Source organism: Lagenorhynchus albirostris, chromosome 15, assembly GCF_949774975.1.
Source record: "Lagenorhynchus albirostris chromosome 15, mLagAlb1.1, whole genome shotgun sequence".
NCBI classification, from domain to species: Eukaryota; Metazoa; Chordata; class Mammalia; order Artiodactyla; family Delphinidae; genus Lagenorhynchus; species Lagenorhynchus albirostris.
The window spans coordinates 47,255,167-47,271,632 of NC_083109.1; the positions used below are offsets into that span (position 1 = coordinate 47,255,167).

Below are 16,466 nucleotides of genomic sequence, written 5' to 3' on the forward strand. Positions count from 1 at the left end.
CTGGGGAAACCCAATCCAAGGCAGGTTTCCATTCAGAGGCACCACCTCTGGGTGCTGCCTGCGTTTGTGTAAAGGGGCCGGCACGGACAGGGTGTTAGTTGAAGAAAGGTAAACCCAGCCAAACTTAGGTGGACCTCACCAAAGAACACCAGGCCCGTTTCTAGGATCCAGGAGAGCTGACAAGGGGGCTCATGACAGCCTGTAATAACCGGAATATGAAAGTCCGGTATCTGGGATTCAGTTAAACTGTTTACTGTCTGTCTGTGGTTATGCTTTTAAAGCTTAATACACTCTGAATGGTAGATTTAAATTCATAAGTACGTTGTTTTGCAAAACTGGCATGAAGTTCTTTCAATACGATCCCTGAGATACATTAGCAGGTTGCCTCCAGAGCTTGGGGTTCTCTCTTTGTTATTATTTTTTGCTCTTAAATAAAGAAACCTTGCAGGACCACAGCCCTGTAAACGTCTTGGCGGGATGCCAAGCATTTCTCTAGAAGCCACTTTCTAAGAAGCAATTTCCTTCCTGTCCCGTAAAACTCCCCAAAGTACCTCAGGCGAACACCAAAGCACTGGTTATGTTTGCAAACTGCAAATACAGCAGACATTTAATTCCATCGAATTCATCAAAACCCTAATTGAGACAGGAACTCAAACCTTATGGCTTTATTACTTTAATTTCAGATGGGTAGCAGACTTGGTCACAAGCAGCCCTTCATGCCGGGATACATTAGAGAGAGGCCCACGGGCACTCACTGGTAATTCTCCCAGCAAATGAAAGTGCGGAGCAATGTAAATAACACTGCTAAGTGAGACCCACGACCAGATTTATTAATCAGCTCAATTCCCCATATCCATCGTTCGCTGTAACTAACGTTCCTCTGCACCGGGAAGGCTTCTCGATAGGTAAGGCAGTGCCTGTGTCTCACAGATTTTTGTTTTCCTCCCACTGATCAGAAAACACAGAGGCAAGGACCAGTCCTCTGAGCTCATTGCTCTACCAACTCGTCCTCCTCTTGATTCTCATTTAGAAGACCTTCTCCCTGACTTTCCTGTCCCTCCTCACCAGGCATCCTGTGGCTGTTCCACTATTTCATTAAAAAGTTCTGTCAACGGCTAGGTCAAATTACTGCAGGGACCTAGGGTGGAATCTAGTGGCAGGGACCCCAGGGAACCTTATTCTTCTCAGAGCTGATCATGGTGTCTAAGTTTTATTGAGCATTTACCATGTGGGCCAGGTGTTGCTTGATGCTGAACATGTTATGTTTCATCCTTACAGCGATGCTAGGAGGTAGATGCCCTTGTGCCCATCTTATAGACAAGAAAACTGAGGCTTAGAGAAGTAAAGTAACTTCTCCAAGGCTCCACAGTCAGCAAATGGCAGAATCAGGATTCAAACCCAGGCCAGCCTGATCCCCAGCCTCATGTTCTTCCCAAAACATCATTTTTCTCCCTCTGCGAAGACTTCCAGGTTCTACAAAGGTCTGAAAAAGAGAGCTGGGTGGCCTTGGAGCTCTCTGAGTGGACACAGGACAAGGAAAGTCAGAAGGGAGGGCCGGCCCCCAGAATCATCCCATGGGCTTCTCCTAACACCATCGTGGTGGTTGGTGTTTCTCTCCACAATCACGTGAGATGAGCTTGGCAAAGACCTTCCCGGGGTGGTGGGGGGGTGAACTGACTGATACCAGCACTTGCTAAAGTTCAAGAAGCAATGTGTCTTTTCTGTTCTAACCAAGCCAGTGATTACCCTCATTGCTAGTAACTTATGAAACACAAATGCATTCAACCCATCTCCTATGTAATTAGTTGTGTGGTATTTACTTGGCACTTTCCAGCCAGTTGTTTCTTTTCTTTACGTTATTTCTCCCCCTTTGGGTCTGACTTTGCATCAGGCTTCAGGTACCAATGACTAATGAACTAGTGACAGCACTAATACTCATACTGCTAATGGTGACGATGCTAATTAAGACAGTGCTGACAGCCACAGGCTCTGCAGAACGTGGCTTCATCTCTGGGAGGCAATGAGAGGGCGGCCCGCACAGGTGAGAACCAGAAAGTACAGATGGCCCCGAAGGCAAAGACGGACACCCATTTTTTGCGATACTAACCACATTTATAGGAGATCTAAAAAAAACGCCATATCGTGGGTCCACAAAATCTAAGATAAGAGATAACCAACTGAAAGGATGAAGAAAGAAAATGTTCAGTCTTGCAAGTTGGGTGGAACTCAGTCATCACATGTGGACCCAGCTGCCCAGCAGCTTCCTCTCAGAAGTAAGCGTCCAACTGTGGGCTCTGGAGCCGACCCCTGACGAGATCAAGGTGTCGCTCTGCCTTGCTGCCCAGAAGCATCGAACCCACCAGGCAACCCCGACACATCAGTCGGCATAAGGAAGACAGACAGGAGTGAAAAGCAGGCGATGCGGAGGGCAGTGGTGCCGGGGCGCAGCCGGCATTATAGACTCTGGAGTCTGCCTGAGGGTTGGGTTGAGCTGGGTGCCCCTGGCCAGCTGACCACACGACGAAGGGTCTGGAAAAGGATGTGGGAGAAGGTTTGCAGGAGCTTCCTTAGCCCTGCAAACCAATCAGCTGCTTCTAGCAGGACCCTGCATCCTCCCTCCACAGCCAGGAGGCTGGTGGGGTCACCTGGTGCCTCAGTACTGCATGTTGGGGACCCTCGTGGGCTAGTGACTAGAACTCGCTTTTCCTGGAAGATACAGAGTCCTGGCTGTTTGGGCAGAGAGCTCAGGACTGTGTTTCTGAATAATCTCCCTACGAAGAAACTAGGGCATCAGAGCTGGCCAGGGTGGCCGCAGACCCCCAGCTACCCACTGCAATGCTGCAGCCTCATTACTTTGGTGACTTCGGGTGTCTTCCCAAGACTTTCCAAGACAGACACCAGACGGACACAGGCCCCACAACACCTCCTGGCAGTGGAATAGTCTCTGTAGATACAAGGCAGGCACGCAAAGCCCCTCATGACCCCCAAAGTAAGCTAAAGTGGACACAGAAGTCAAATGCTTGATCGTTGTCAAAAAAGAGAGAACTCGCCCCAAACTGTGACAAGTGCAAACTGTTTTTAGCAGAAAAAGAAAATCTGTCGTTTCCTCTCCTCTCTCTCTCTCTCTCTCTCTCTCTCTCTCTCTCTCTCTCTCTCTCTCTCCCTCTCTCTCTCATTTATTCTATTTCCATTCCTAAGACTATTTTTACATCATTCTAGTTCAGTTCAGTAACATGACACGTTCAGATTCGCAGGCTGGTTACTTATTCACATGGATCCGCGCACTCCACAACCCATCGTCACGGAGACCAAATCATGGTGCCTGGGTTTCCAGTCTCGGCTGGGCCAGCCTCCTGGGGTGTGAGACCCCACGTCGCCCTGCCCAAGGCCTCTGGCCCACACGTGGGTGCGCTCCAGGGAGGCAGGCCCCCGACTCACCTCCGCGCTGCCCCTCCCCCTCCCCATGCCACGTTCTGCCGCCAGTCTTACCTGCCCGGCGAAGAGCCCGCAGACGCCGATGATGCACAGGATGTTGAACACGGCGGAGCCCACGATGGTCCCCACTCCCACGTCACCCTTGGTGATGAAGACGCCTGAAACACAGACCAACATCGGCTGCCTGTGGGAGGGGCTGCACCCGAGGCGGGTGCAGGGGAGCTTTTGTAAGCGTTAGACTGTTTTCAGGATCTACAGGAAACAGCAGGGGGTTGGAGAGAGCTTGCTAATGTCTGTTGGGCCCTCTGTCCCACAGAACCATTGGTACTGGTTCTGGAACCCATTGATGCAAAGCAAAAGCATCACTTTAATAAAATAATAAGAGCAACCCCAGCGGGTGGGAGGCTGGTGTTCTGCCCCTTGGGGTCTCAGGGTTCTCGTTTCCAGAGGCCCTGTCCTTCAGGGAGAGCAGGGCTGAGACGTTCCCCAGGTGGGCACCTACCTATGACCGATGTGAACAGCTCTGGAGCTGAACTGCCTGCTGCCATGAACGTGGCCCCAGCCACGTCCTCGCTGAGGTGCAGGCGCTGCAGAGGAGCAAAAGCACAGGTGAGTCGGGATTTTCCTGGAACGGAGGTGACTGTGACTCCCCACGTCCCAAGCTCAGTCCATCCTCAGCCTCCCCTTCTTCCCCAGCTCAGCCTCTCCGGCCCACCCCGCCTCTGGGCCACACCTCCTCTCTGGGGCAATATCAGGGAGGGGGCTACATGTTCCCTCCAATTAAAGGCTCTGACAAGATCCAGGGATCCTAAGTCAAGTGCCCCCGGGGCTGCACAGATAACGGGGGGATGGGCACGGGCCATGTGAGGCAAGCGGGACTTCACCTCCTTTTTTTTTTTTTTTTGCGGTACACGGGCCTCCCAATGCCGTGGCCTCTCCCGTTGCGGAGCACAGGCTCCGGACGCGCAGGCTCAGCGGCCATGGCTCACCGGCCCAGCCGCTCCGCGGCACGTGGGATCTTCCCGGACCGGGGCATGAACCCGTGTCCCCTGCATCGGCAGGCGGACTCCCAACCACTGCGCCACCAGGGAAGCCCCACCTCCTTTTCAAAAGCTCAGTGCCCTCTGTGTTGCAAAATATCCCTACTTAAAGAGACCCTCAAACACACATTTTTACATAAAACATTCTGGTTTTTTTCATTACTATGCTGACGATCTTGGGCTACATCAGGCTCCTGGTAAGCAGTTTTAAAGCCTTGAGTCTAGGAGGCTATGGAGGCTTTTGGGAGTGGGGAGGGTCACCCTCCTGAAACCCACCCCCATTCGCAATGCAGTCTTGAATCCCGGGGTAGGGGGAATATGGGAGGTGGTGAGAATGAGTACAAAGAGATGATGAGCCCCGCCAAGATAAGCTACACAATGAACGGTCCAGGTTACCCGGTTTGTTGATCCGAAAGGTGATCTGCAAGAAGACACGTGACACTGAGGCTGGGTAGTGTGGGGAGTTTTTCTGCATCCAGTCCTGATGCAGAAAGGAAGCTGCTGGCTGTCAGGAAAGAGCCAGCTCCCTCCGGGCATCCCAGCTAAGAGTCCCTGGTCCCTCTTCCCAGCGGCACCGCAGCTGCACTTCCCTCCTCAGCCATGGAGGGGCAGCATGGCCTCGGCCAAGGCCACCAGCTCGAATGACCATCAAGAAGCCGCCGCCAGAGCCCTACTGAGCATTTTGACCTGGAAACCTGGGTTCCCTCGATCTTGACTGAAAAGCTAAACGTTGCATGTGGTTCTGAGGAGACCCTAAGATGGAGGTGCTGATACCTCAAGGTGAAAGGTGTGGCTGTGAGCGGTGCCAGGCATCCCGTCTCACCGGGCAGGTACCCTAACAGCGCTCACACTCCGTGGCTGGTTTGTCCTCTCCCTGCTGCGTCCGCTCCAGCTCGGGCATTAGCCGTGGACTCCACAGCCGGGCTGATCTCCTGTTCTTCTCACGCCTTCGTTCACTCACTTTGCTTCTTCCTCCTTCACCTCCCCACCCCTTTCACCCCTCATTCACTTTGGCCCTGGCCACCTGGCACTGGGTGCTCAGAGTCACCAGCTGGGGGGTCTTCCTGCCTCAGGACCCTTTCCATCTATCGGAACAGTCCTCAGAAGCTTTCCCAGCTCCCTCCTGATGCCCCAGCCTGGCGTCCTCAGGGCTCCCCACACGCAGGCACGCTGAGTCCCACCCCGGGTTCTCCAGGCTTGGTTCACCGGCTCAGACTCTTCTCGGCTTAAATATCCATCCTTGTAAGATGTTGCCACTGAGACCGCTGCTCCCATCCTGCCCCTGCACAAGCCCTTCCCCGATCCCAAGGCCCAGCCACTCTCTCACCTCCTTTTCCCTCTGCATCTCCAGCTCCAGCGCTTCACCTGCCCCTGTGTCTCACTCTGGAGCTGCCCCGCGTCCCACGGCCCCGCGACGCTGTGTTTCACCCTGATTCCTCCCCAAGGGCTGTGCTCACAGGTGCTATGGGTCTCCTCAACGAGGAGAACAGTTCTGACAATTGTATGTACATTTCCAGCACGAGGTCTTAACGTTGCTATTAAAAAAACGTGTGGGACAGAGCGTAGTTCGCTTCGCATGAGGAGTAAACTACCAAATGGTGGATTTCAGAGGTCACAGCTGAGCCCGATTACAGGTGCTTCCGTGCTTTCTCCTCTTCTCCATCTGGCGACCCTGTGCTCACGTTCAATCACTTTGGACAAAAGGCTTCCACGCTGGCCGGCGTCCATCTCAGAGACCAGATCACCGATTTTCCTTTCCCACTTCCCACCTCCACGCCCGGGGCCTCTCCACGGTTGCTGTGGCATGACTCTCTTTTATTGCTTTAAGTACACAAAACTAACAGACTTCAGAACGTGGAAGAAACTGCTTCAGCTAGCAGTTCTCGAAGCGTGTCTTCCAGACCAGCAGTCTCCACATCACCTGGGAACTTAATAGGAATGCTACTTCTGTTCCCCACTGTCCCCCAAGACCCAGTGAATCGGACACTGGGGGGAAGGGAGGGAAGAAAGGGAGGGTCAGCCCAGGCTGAAGGCTACGTGAAGGAGCAGGCGCTCTGGATGGACAGGAAGTGCATCTGGGGAAGAGACCCCTTCTGCAAAGGGGATTCTGAATTAAAAATAAAACAGAACGCTTCCAGATAAAGCAAACTACATTTCAAACCAGAAAAAGAGATGAAAGAAGCAAGAGAATGAAAGAGTTCTAGATATGCTAAGTGTTTTCAGATGAAAGGGGTGTAACTTGGTGTTCAGCCTGGCGTTCACCGGGCTGATTTCCTGGTCTCTGTGGCCAGTTCTTTCATCGTCTTGCCTTTCAGGCCTCTGCCTGGAGCGTCTCTGCACATACACGGAGAGGAAGGGCAGTGGAGGTATGGCTGAAGACTTCTCACTCTGTGAGGACCCCACGAATCGAATCATGAGGGAGGGTTACGGCAGCGGCAGAAGGAAAGGGCAGTGAGGAGTGGAGAAAGGAAGAGCCAGGCTTAGAAAGCAGGAGCAGAACACAGGCAGTACCTTGAGTTACGCCCAATGGGGCAGGGACCACTGGCCGTGAGGGTTAAAGCCCAACTGCGGATCTGCACACTGAAACTCTAAGTAGATTGGAGATGTGTTTGCACTAATACTGCCCATGGCTCTGAAGCATGCTGGTACCTGGCCTTCCCACCCCAGCTGCATGGAGGGCTCCCCAGGACCTCAGTGGGGGAGGATGGAGCAGTACCGGGGCTCAGACACATACCTCACAGATCTTTTCCAAGGAGGGGACAAAGAAGTCATCACACACTATCGCCAGTGCATAGAACATGTACATGGCCTGGAAGAGAGGAGGGAAGGGGTTAAAGTCAGAGTCATGACACCATGTAAAAGTCGTTGCAATGCCTGCCACCTCCCACCCTCCCACCTTGTCCACCTCCTAGGTCCCCAAACACACAACGGATGCCTGCCCCAGGGCCTTTACACGTGCTGTTCCCTCTGCCCAGAACACGTTCCCCCACATCAACTTGGCTCTGTCCTCCATGTCCTTCAGGTCCCTGGGTTAATGTCAATCAAAGCAAGGGGCCTTGGACTCCCCTCCCTTCCCTTTCTCTTCACCCCCCTTATTCTGCTTTGTTTTTCTTGACCTATTTTATGTTTGATTAATTTGTTTGTTGTCTCTTTCCCCCTCTAAAAGTCCACGAGGGTATGAACTTTATCTCATTGATCCCCAGCACTCAGCACAGGGCCTGGTGCATAGTAGGTGCTCAATAAATTTATGTGCAATGAAGGAACAAATAGATGAATACTTCCTACTGAGCTTGTTCACGCTCCTGTTCCCTGCAGGACAGCCCCTGCAGTCTTGCTTCCATACCCTTGGTCAACCATAACCAAGGCATTCCTTGGAATTCTACCTTTGGGCCACAAATCACTTCTCTACCGTAACCAACTCTATGTCTCCTCTCTAATTAATGAGATCTTATTTGCAGTCCATTGTTGGTTGACCACTCAGCATCCAACCTCCACTCCTTCCTAATAGGACCCCAGTTTTGCTCCCATGTGGAAGGTGGCTCCACCCTTTCCTCCAGGAGTAGATCACCCTGATGAGCCAATCAGGGTGCAGTATTCCACAGGGACGGCTATTGGTTCAGGGGTGGGCACATGATCTTGGCTGGGCCAATCAGGTGGCAGGAAAGGCTTTACAGTCCTTGCCACAGAGAGTGGGTCCACACCCTCCAGCTGTGGACCAGGAAGCTGGGAGTCCTGACTGCCATTGGCCAACAAATTGAGAGAACTCTGACTTGAGATGAAGTTGACCCTGAGTCAACGTAATGACGTCACTGAGCCATTGATCACATGATCCCTGAGCCACCCCCTGCCTCTGGACTTCATAGCATAACATACCGGCAAACAGGCCCATTTGATTTGGAGTCTCCCTGTTACTTGCAGCCCCAAACTTCTAATGGGCGTGGCTGCTCATCCTTCAAGTGCCAGCAACCCAGGAGTCACTTCTCTCTCGTATTTTGACCTCCCAGCATCTTTTCCTTTGGCTAGCTGCTCTGCAGGAAGGGCCTCTATCACATACCCCACCCGCCTCACCACAGGGTATGGGCCCAGGGCCCAGGCTGGACACTGGAACACGCCATTCTCCATCAGGCAGTGGTGGGTGGGCAAGAGGTCTGCAAGGGGCCGGGCAGGGGTCAACAGACAAGCTGGGAAAGGGGGCCTCTCCCCTTGGAGATAAAAGCACCACCTGAGTCTGCAGCTGCCCTAGAGAGCCTGCCTGAGAGTGAGCTCACCCAGCAAGGAGCCGAACCAAGTGGTAAGACAGGTGGATACACACATGTGTACACACACACACACACACACACACACACACACACACACACACGTGCCCAGTGACACCATGTGGACTCTGGGCCCAGCTCAGCCTGAAACCAACGTGGACTCTCCAATTTCATGAGCTGATAATGTGCCTTTGATACTTAAGCTGATTTGCATTTCTGTCACTTGCAGCTGTCCTTCTAGAAGCCTTCTGGAGCAACTCAAGCATGAGACGATCTTTCTGGCCTCTGACTCTTAGCTGTTGTACTCATTTAGACACTCTTCCCCCTTTATGAACTGGTTCTCTTTTTCACATCTATGTGCTTGGTCTTTTAAACCAGATTGTAAGATTCTAAAGTGCATCTTAACACTTGATTCTGTGGAAGTATCAGACAAGGGCACAGACACATATGCAACAGGGATATTCATTCCAAAATGCTGATTATAATAAATTATCAAAGCCTAACAAAATATACCATAGGGGATGGGTTATAGAAGTAATGATTCATCATTCAAGGAAATACTGTTAACAGGGATTATGTAAATTCATATTTAGTGACAAGGAAAGGCATTTACGATCCCTTGTTAAATAAAAAATGCTATAAAACATTGTGTACAACCTCTTTTTTGTTAAATTATCTATGTATATGAGAGCATACATATACACACACTTATATATTGATATTTGCATATAAGAGTTTGTAAGACCATAAATCAAAATAGCTTTTCCCTTGGTTGGTGTAACTCTATCTGTACTTTATAATTCCTATCCATATTTTCTGATTTGTCCACCTTGAATTTGTGTTTCTTATGTGATTTTTGTAGGTGGTGGGAGATCTGAAAGGTCAGGACTCTTTCTTACACTTTTCTAATCTCTGGTGAGCCCTGGGAAGCCAGCCATGCCGAGAAGCCTTAAAAAGAACTTCCTACTGATTGGTCTATTCATAAGCTGTACAAAGTTTTTTGCCTGTGGGGTGTTTTTTCGGGGGAGGGAGTGGAAATGTCAATTTTTTAAAAATTAGTGCTGTATTTTATAGCTTTGTGGGTGAGTCAGAATATACGTTCCCAAGTTGCAATGGACTCAAACCCTCTTTTGCCGTATGATGTGGCCGATCCCATATTATGCAGGCTTTATCATTATATTTGAAGGGACAGCCAAATGCAGTCATTGGAATCCAGAGTTACACACATCTGTGGATTAACCAGGAATTAGACAAGCTGTCCGTAGCTGACATACTCAACAGGCTAAAACCCCCAAGGCCACTTACAAGTCCATGAACTCTCTCTCCAAGACCATGTTCCAATATTATGTGTTGACCCTGTTTCGAGGCAAGAAGCTCCAGCTAATGCATGGCAACGTCAACACCTGGATTAGGACCAGAAATGAACAGATCTGCCAGGCTCTCTGTGCTTTCAAGGTTGATGGCCGTCAAAAGCCACGTTAGTGCCGTGCACAAGGCAGCGTGAGGTGGGGACGCCAACCCTCAGATACCCTAGGACAAAGCTCCTCTGACACCCAGGGGCCTGCCAGGCCATGGGGCTCCTCTCCAGCTGCAGAGCACCTCCTGGTATCTGAGGGCGGCATGCCACTTTGCTTACAGGAAACTCTCTTCTAACCATGTTACCCACTGGAAATCGGGTTCCCACCGGAAGAACAAACGAAACAGAACAAGATACTGATGGGGGTGCTGCATGTGTGTCGGGGGCGGAGGGATGTGGGAACTCTGTATCCGCTGTTCAGTTATGCTGGGAACCTAAAACTGCTCTTAAAAAGGTCTACTACTAATAAAAACACAAAACCAAAACAGCATCAAGGAACAAAACAAATGGACAAAGTCAAACTTGAAGAGGCAGAGGGCCTACTGGAAGTGTGATATCGATGGTGCTGTCAATACCACTGGTCCACGTAGTTTAGAGAATGAGGCATTTGGGGATTAATTTGACCATTCCTATATTTCCAAAGGATATAATAATACCATCACTATTAATAATATTTGCCACTCTTCGTGGGGCCAGAAACTTAGGCCTGCTCCGGTCCTTCTCAAGGACTCTCTCACTCAGTTCTTCTAATTCCCATGGGAGGCAGGGCGTTACGGACCCGTCTCCTAGGCACCTCAGAGAGCATCGTAACTCATCCAAGCACCCTCTCCAGGCCTTCCCATGGGGCCCGGCTGCCGCCCACTGCGGAGGTCGTTTCTGATTTGCTACCCCATTTCCACTCTCTATTTTCAACTCACCTACTAATAAGCTGTCTTCTCCAACCACACAGAGGGAGGGACGGTTTCAGAATCCTAGCCATCCACTTTTGGGGGCTGCCGTTTCGGAGCCACTGATGTCCTTATTTATTTATTTATTTTTAACATCTTTATTGGAGTATAATTGCTTTACAACGGTGTGTTAGTTTCTGCTTTATAACAAAGTGAATCAGCTATACGTATACATATACCCCCATATCCCCTCCCTCTTGCGTCTCCCTCCCACCCTCCGTATCCCACCCCTCTAGGTGGTCACAAAGCACCGAGCTGATCTCCCTGCGCTATGCGACTGCTTCCCACTAGCTATCTATTTTACATTTGGTAGTGTATATATGTCCATGCCACTCTCTCACTTCATCCCAGCTTCCCCTTCCCCCTCCCATGTCCTCAAGTCCATTCTCTACGTCCATAAATATACCATTTACATACAAGTATAAACGTGATCAGCATGAATATGGGTAAACTCTCGCTACCTCTGTATTTTGAGTGAATCCCTATTTTCCTTTATAAATGAATGGACCACAACCAGTGTTGCAATAAAAATCTTTAAACATATATCCTTTTGCATTTCTAGGATAAACTTCCAGATGGGGAGTTGTTAGATGATGTTCTTTAATGTTATTATTTTTACAAGGTGCGCTACAAAACACAAGACAGATTGGAAGTCTCAAAAATGGCTGAGCTGGCCCAGTACCCTGCGGCCGCCCACATGGAAACTGGTCCACGTGGAAACTGCAGCCCGGCTACAGCAACCAGGGCAGGCCAATGCGGGCCATGTTCTAAAGATGAGTGACGGTGTCTGGAGAGGAGAGGGGCACCTGTGTGAGCTTCAGCTCAAGTCTCAGACCACAGGGGCTTCTCTTCCCCAGGAACCTAACGGGGCATCTGTACTTTGACATCGACCATGTGCTGCCACGACCACGGGCCCTGTTTCAGGTTTATGTATCTGCCTCCCTTCTCTTGAAGGGCAGCATCTGTGTCCTTCACACCTTCCTCTCTACCCCGTTCCAAGCTTGCACAGAATGAGGGCCCCACTCACCTGGAGTGAATGGGTTCCAGGACGGGGGGTGCTCACAGAGTAGCTGGTGTCACCTTCGGAAGCTGTCAAGGGAAGTGGCCGAATAGCATGACTGGCACGGCAGCTGCTGCCAGCCATCCGCACTCTCCCAGCTGAGGCTGTCAGAGGTCAGCTGGTGAGCAGCTTGGCCTCAGACGTGGGCGAGCCCCGCTGAGCCTGGCCAAGCTCAACCCGGTTCTGCTGAACCCCAGACACCCATGAGCTAAATAAATGTTTATTGTTGTATGTCACTGAGGTTCTGAGGCCATTTGTTACACAGCATTATTGTGGCAACAGGTAACAGCTACAACCAAGGTGATAAAAAGAGCCAGAGTGAAAACAATAATAACGAGAAGTAACTTCCAAGAAATCAAACTTTCTTGTTGCTTTGAATGACAATATATTCAGCTTTTCTAGCCTCCCTGGTACTAGCCATGCTCATGTAACACAATTTTGGGCAATGAGAATAAGGGACAGATTCAACTAAAGTCACCCTTTCTTCCTGCCTTGAACTCGGATGTGATGTCTGGAATGCCAGCAGCCATTATGTGACCATGACACAATAAGCATGACAATACACACCAACATGTTAAGGGGAGCAGAGCCCTGAGAACGCCATTCACCAGCTGATCTAATGCCAGAAACCACTTCCCTCCGTACTTCTTACTCTGTGAGAAAATGAATCCCCTATTTGCCTCAGTCACCATTAGTTGGGGTTTCTGTACTTGCAGTCATGTGCCTCCCTAACCAATATAGGGCAGAGAAGATTCATTCTGCTGGGCACGGGAGAAGGAGGTCAGAGAAGGCTTCACAGAGAAAGCGGTTACTGAACTGGGATCTTGAAAGATAAATTCTATCTCATCAGGCAATTTTAAAGGTTGATTGGAACTAATAAAACTAGAGAACTTTGGTGACAATGGTTAAACCGAAAAATACCTAAGGTAACAGGAAATCGTCATGGCCTGTGGCTTAATGGAGGTGAACAGGCTCTAGCTGAAATGTCGATACACATAAGGACTTCCATACTGTGAGGGCAAATGTATCCCAACAGCATGACATTAACCCCGCTGTTTTATGTGGCATCTACAGTCAGGGATTTTCACAGACAATTTCCTTGTACTACATCATCTGCACTCGTGTTGCTCTGTCTTTAATTTCAGTGAAGGTGGTACTGGAGAAGCAATTTCCAGGGAAGATCTATAGAACTCTGGCCTTGGTGGAAATTGTTCTAAATCTCCCGGGGAATACGGTTAGAATAATAACCAAAAAAATCTACCTACTTTCCTTCTCTGCCTTTTTCATAGCTTCAAGTGATCATATATGATTAAACTTGGTAAAAAAGTTATTTCTTTAAAAATCATTCTCCCCCCTGACAAGCTTGGTGTCCAGTGGCCCCATGATGTTATGGCAGGACTGACTCACATGCCCATTCTCTGTCTCTGCTACCACCACGGCCATCGTTCTGAAAGTGCTCACTTCCCTGGTGACTGGAGAGAGAAATACAGCCTCAAGCCAGACTTGGGTTCTGACCAGGAGGATCTGGGGGTGAGGGCTGCAGGGAAGAGGAAGGTAGCAGATGGCTAGGAGTGCCCCCTGGGCCTGCCATATTATTCAGGTGTTATTAAGTTAGAGAACTCTACTGCCTTTCAATGGTCAGAATCTGCCTCAATTTCCTTGAAGACTTGACCGATGGGAGTTGGGGCATCAGTCCCAGCTCCCTCGCCCCCTGGGTGGGGTCCCTCCACACTGTCTGCCTGGGTTCCCACAGGTGAATTAAGCTTAAGGTGCCCATAGTGTTGTAAGCTCCGTCACTCACCTTTTATTAGCAATTGTCCCTTCTCTGTCTTACTTCCTGCATCCCAAGTGACCCCTGAATTCTTTCTTTTTTTTTTTTTTAATATTTATTTGGCTGTACCAGGTGTTAGTTGCAGCATGCAAACTCTTAGTTGCAGCATGTGGGATCTAGTTCCCTGACCAGAGATTGAACCTGGGTACCATGCATTGGGAGCACGGAGTCTTAGCCACTGGACCACCAGGGAAGTCCCTGACCACTGAATTCTAATGCTTGTCTCAGGGTCTGCTTCTAGAACAGCCCAAATTAAAACAAGAGGGAAGTGGGTTAAGGAAGACTGTGGAAGCAACGAAACGCAGTATGAAATCAAGCTGGACACTCTCAGACACAACTGTCTTCCCAAAGTCTAGTGGGGACAGTAGTGTATGCGCCTGGCCATGAGCTTTCCTGGCTGTAATATAAGTGACCGACATTAGGCTTTGATCCCCTAATGGATGCCCCCATTCGGCATCCATTCCAAAGGCATCCACCTCAGCAAACACATCGCCAGCTACACAGCTAGATGAGGAGACAGGTGACCCCACCCTGGAAGTTCCCTTTTCAGAAATCCTGGGTGACCCACATAAGCGACCACTTGAGTGACCTTGATTTTCCCTACCTGCACCATAATTCCTGCTCTTATGTTTTAAATTTGCCAGTAAAGAGCGACCCAGAGCAACCCTAGACACCCCATCCTTGACCTCGATAAAGGCAGAACCTCAAGACTGTTCTCTCTCCCTCCACCCCCTCCCCGTGACCTCACTGTGTGGCCCCGGACATGCCGTGCACCCACCAGGATCTGTGAGTAATAAACCTTGTCTTTTCAAATTTCCCTGCGGGTTGTTGCTGAGGTGTGTCCTGCAATTGTGATAGAGCCAGTGTTGAGGCTGGACTGGGGAAACGTCCACTGGAGCCGGCACTAGCAGTCCGGCCCAGGTGAGTGTATTCCCAGCCAGGGCATTGCTCTCAAAGCTGAGACCAACAGAACATGGGAACGCTCCCCCTTAGTTCCACCCCTAGTCCTTCTGTAGTTGGCATCCAAAGGTCTTTGGAACCATTTCCACCTGAAGATGATTCTCTCGCAGGGACTCATATGCTAAAGGAAGTGAGTATATGTTAATATACCTGCTCATTGGCATAAACCCTGTAACTATGTTACTTGAAGCCTCTCACGATGCCCAGATGAAGCCCGTGGCTGACGGTGTTCTCGGAGGTCAGCACAACTGGGGTCACTGTCTCCCTCTCCTCCCTCTTCCTCCCGCCCCAGATCCCTCGCGCACAGGGTCCACTCTGAGAGTGCTTCCAGAGTCCCTGAGGACCTCATTTATTTCGCTTGGTTGTCAGTTTCTCAAGGGAGTGGGGGTGATAACTGCCATTTCTCCTCAATATCCACTAAAGGCAGGGTCTGGGGACAGGTTTCTGTAGCTGGGCTGATGTCCACGTGAGCCTTACAGGGCCTCCCTGGGGGCCGGGCACACACATGCTCCAATGACCCTCACAACAATGGCTGCAGGACGGGGCACTGGGTTAATCCCGCCTCCTCGCAGAGGGGACCAAGTTCATTAACTTGGCTCAGGTCACACAGCTACTAGGTGGCAGAGGCAAGACGTGAACCCAGCGACCCACCTCTCTACTACATGCTTCTCTCTCTCTCTGTCTATATACATATAGATAGATATAGATACAGATACAAAGATATAGATGTGTATAGATATATATTATAAAGAGATACCTATATCTCTCAATATTTTTTGATTTTTAAAAATTTCATTTTAATTTTTTTATTGTGGTAAGCATGCACAACACAGTCGTTACCATTTTAACCATTTTTAAGTGTAGAGATCAATGGCATTAATTGTGTGCACACTGCTGTCCCACCATCACCACCACCCTCTTCAGATCTTTTTCATCATCCCAAACTGAAACTGTCCCCATTAAACACTAACTCCCCATTCCCCCTCAACCCAGCCCCTGGCAACCACCTTTCTACTTTCGTAGAAAGTAGCCCTAGTGTTTCCATGAACGTGAATACTCTAGGGACCTCATATAAGGGGAATCTTACAGCATTTGTCCCTTTGTGACTAGCTTATCTCACTCAGCATAATGTCTTCAAGAGTCATACATGTTACAGCAGGTGTCAGAATGTCCTACCTTTACAAGGCTGAGTGATATCCCCTTGGACGGATACTCACGTTCTGTTTATCTATTCATCTGTCACTCCACATTTGGGTGGCTTCCGCATTTGTGGCTGTTGTGAATAATGATGCTAAGAACATGGTGTGCAAATATCTGTTTGAGTCCCTGCTTGCAATGCTTTGGGGGTAGATACCCAGAAGTGGAATTGCTGGATCACGTGGTGATTCTATGTTCTAGTTTTTGAGGAACTGCCATACTATTTTCCATGGCGGCTGCACCATTTTACATCCCCACCAACTGTGTACAGGGTTCCAATTTCTCCACGTCTTCACCAACACTTGTTATTTTCTGTTTTTTGGGTTTTGTTTCTTTTTTTCATAGTAGCCATCCTACTGGGTGTGAGGTGGTATGATCAAGAC

The 16,466-nt window shown here is 49.8% G+C and overlaps 1 protein-coding gene across 1 annotated transcript in view; it reads right to left on the reverse strand.

Moving 5' to 3' along the window:
• Positions 1 to 16,466, reverse strand: part of SLC24A3 (solute carrier family 24 member 3) — a 455,864-nt gene that overhangs the window by 121,109 nt on the left and 318,289 nt on the right. Inside the window, exons 4-6 of the mRNA XM_060122869.1 lie at positions 7,210 to 7,284; positions 3,938 to 4,022; positions 3,490 to 3,593 (exon numbers count right to left, since the gene is read on the reverse strand). Coding sequence (XP_059978852.1) covers positions 3,490 to 3,593; positions 3,938 to 4,022; positions 7,210 to 7,284 — 264 coding nt within the window. The remainder of the gene's footprint in view (positions 1 to 3,489; positions 3,594 to 3,937; positions 4,023 to 7,209; positions 7,285 to 16,466) is intronic.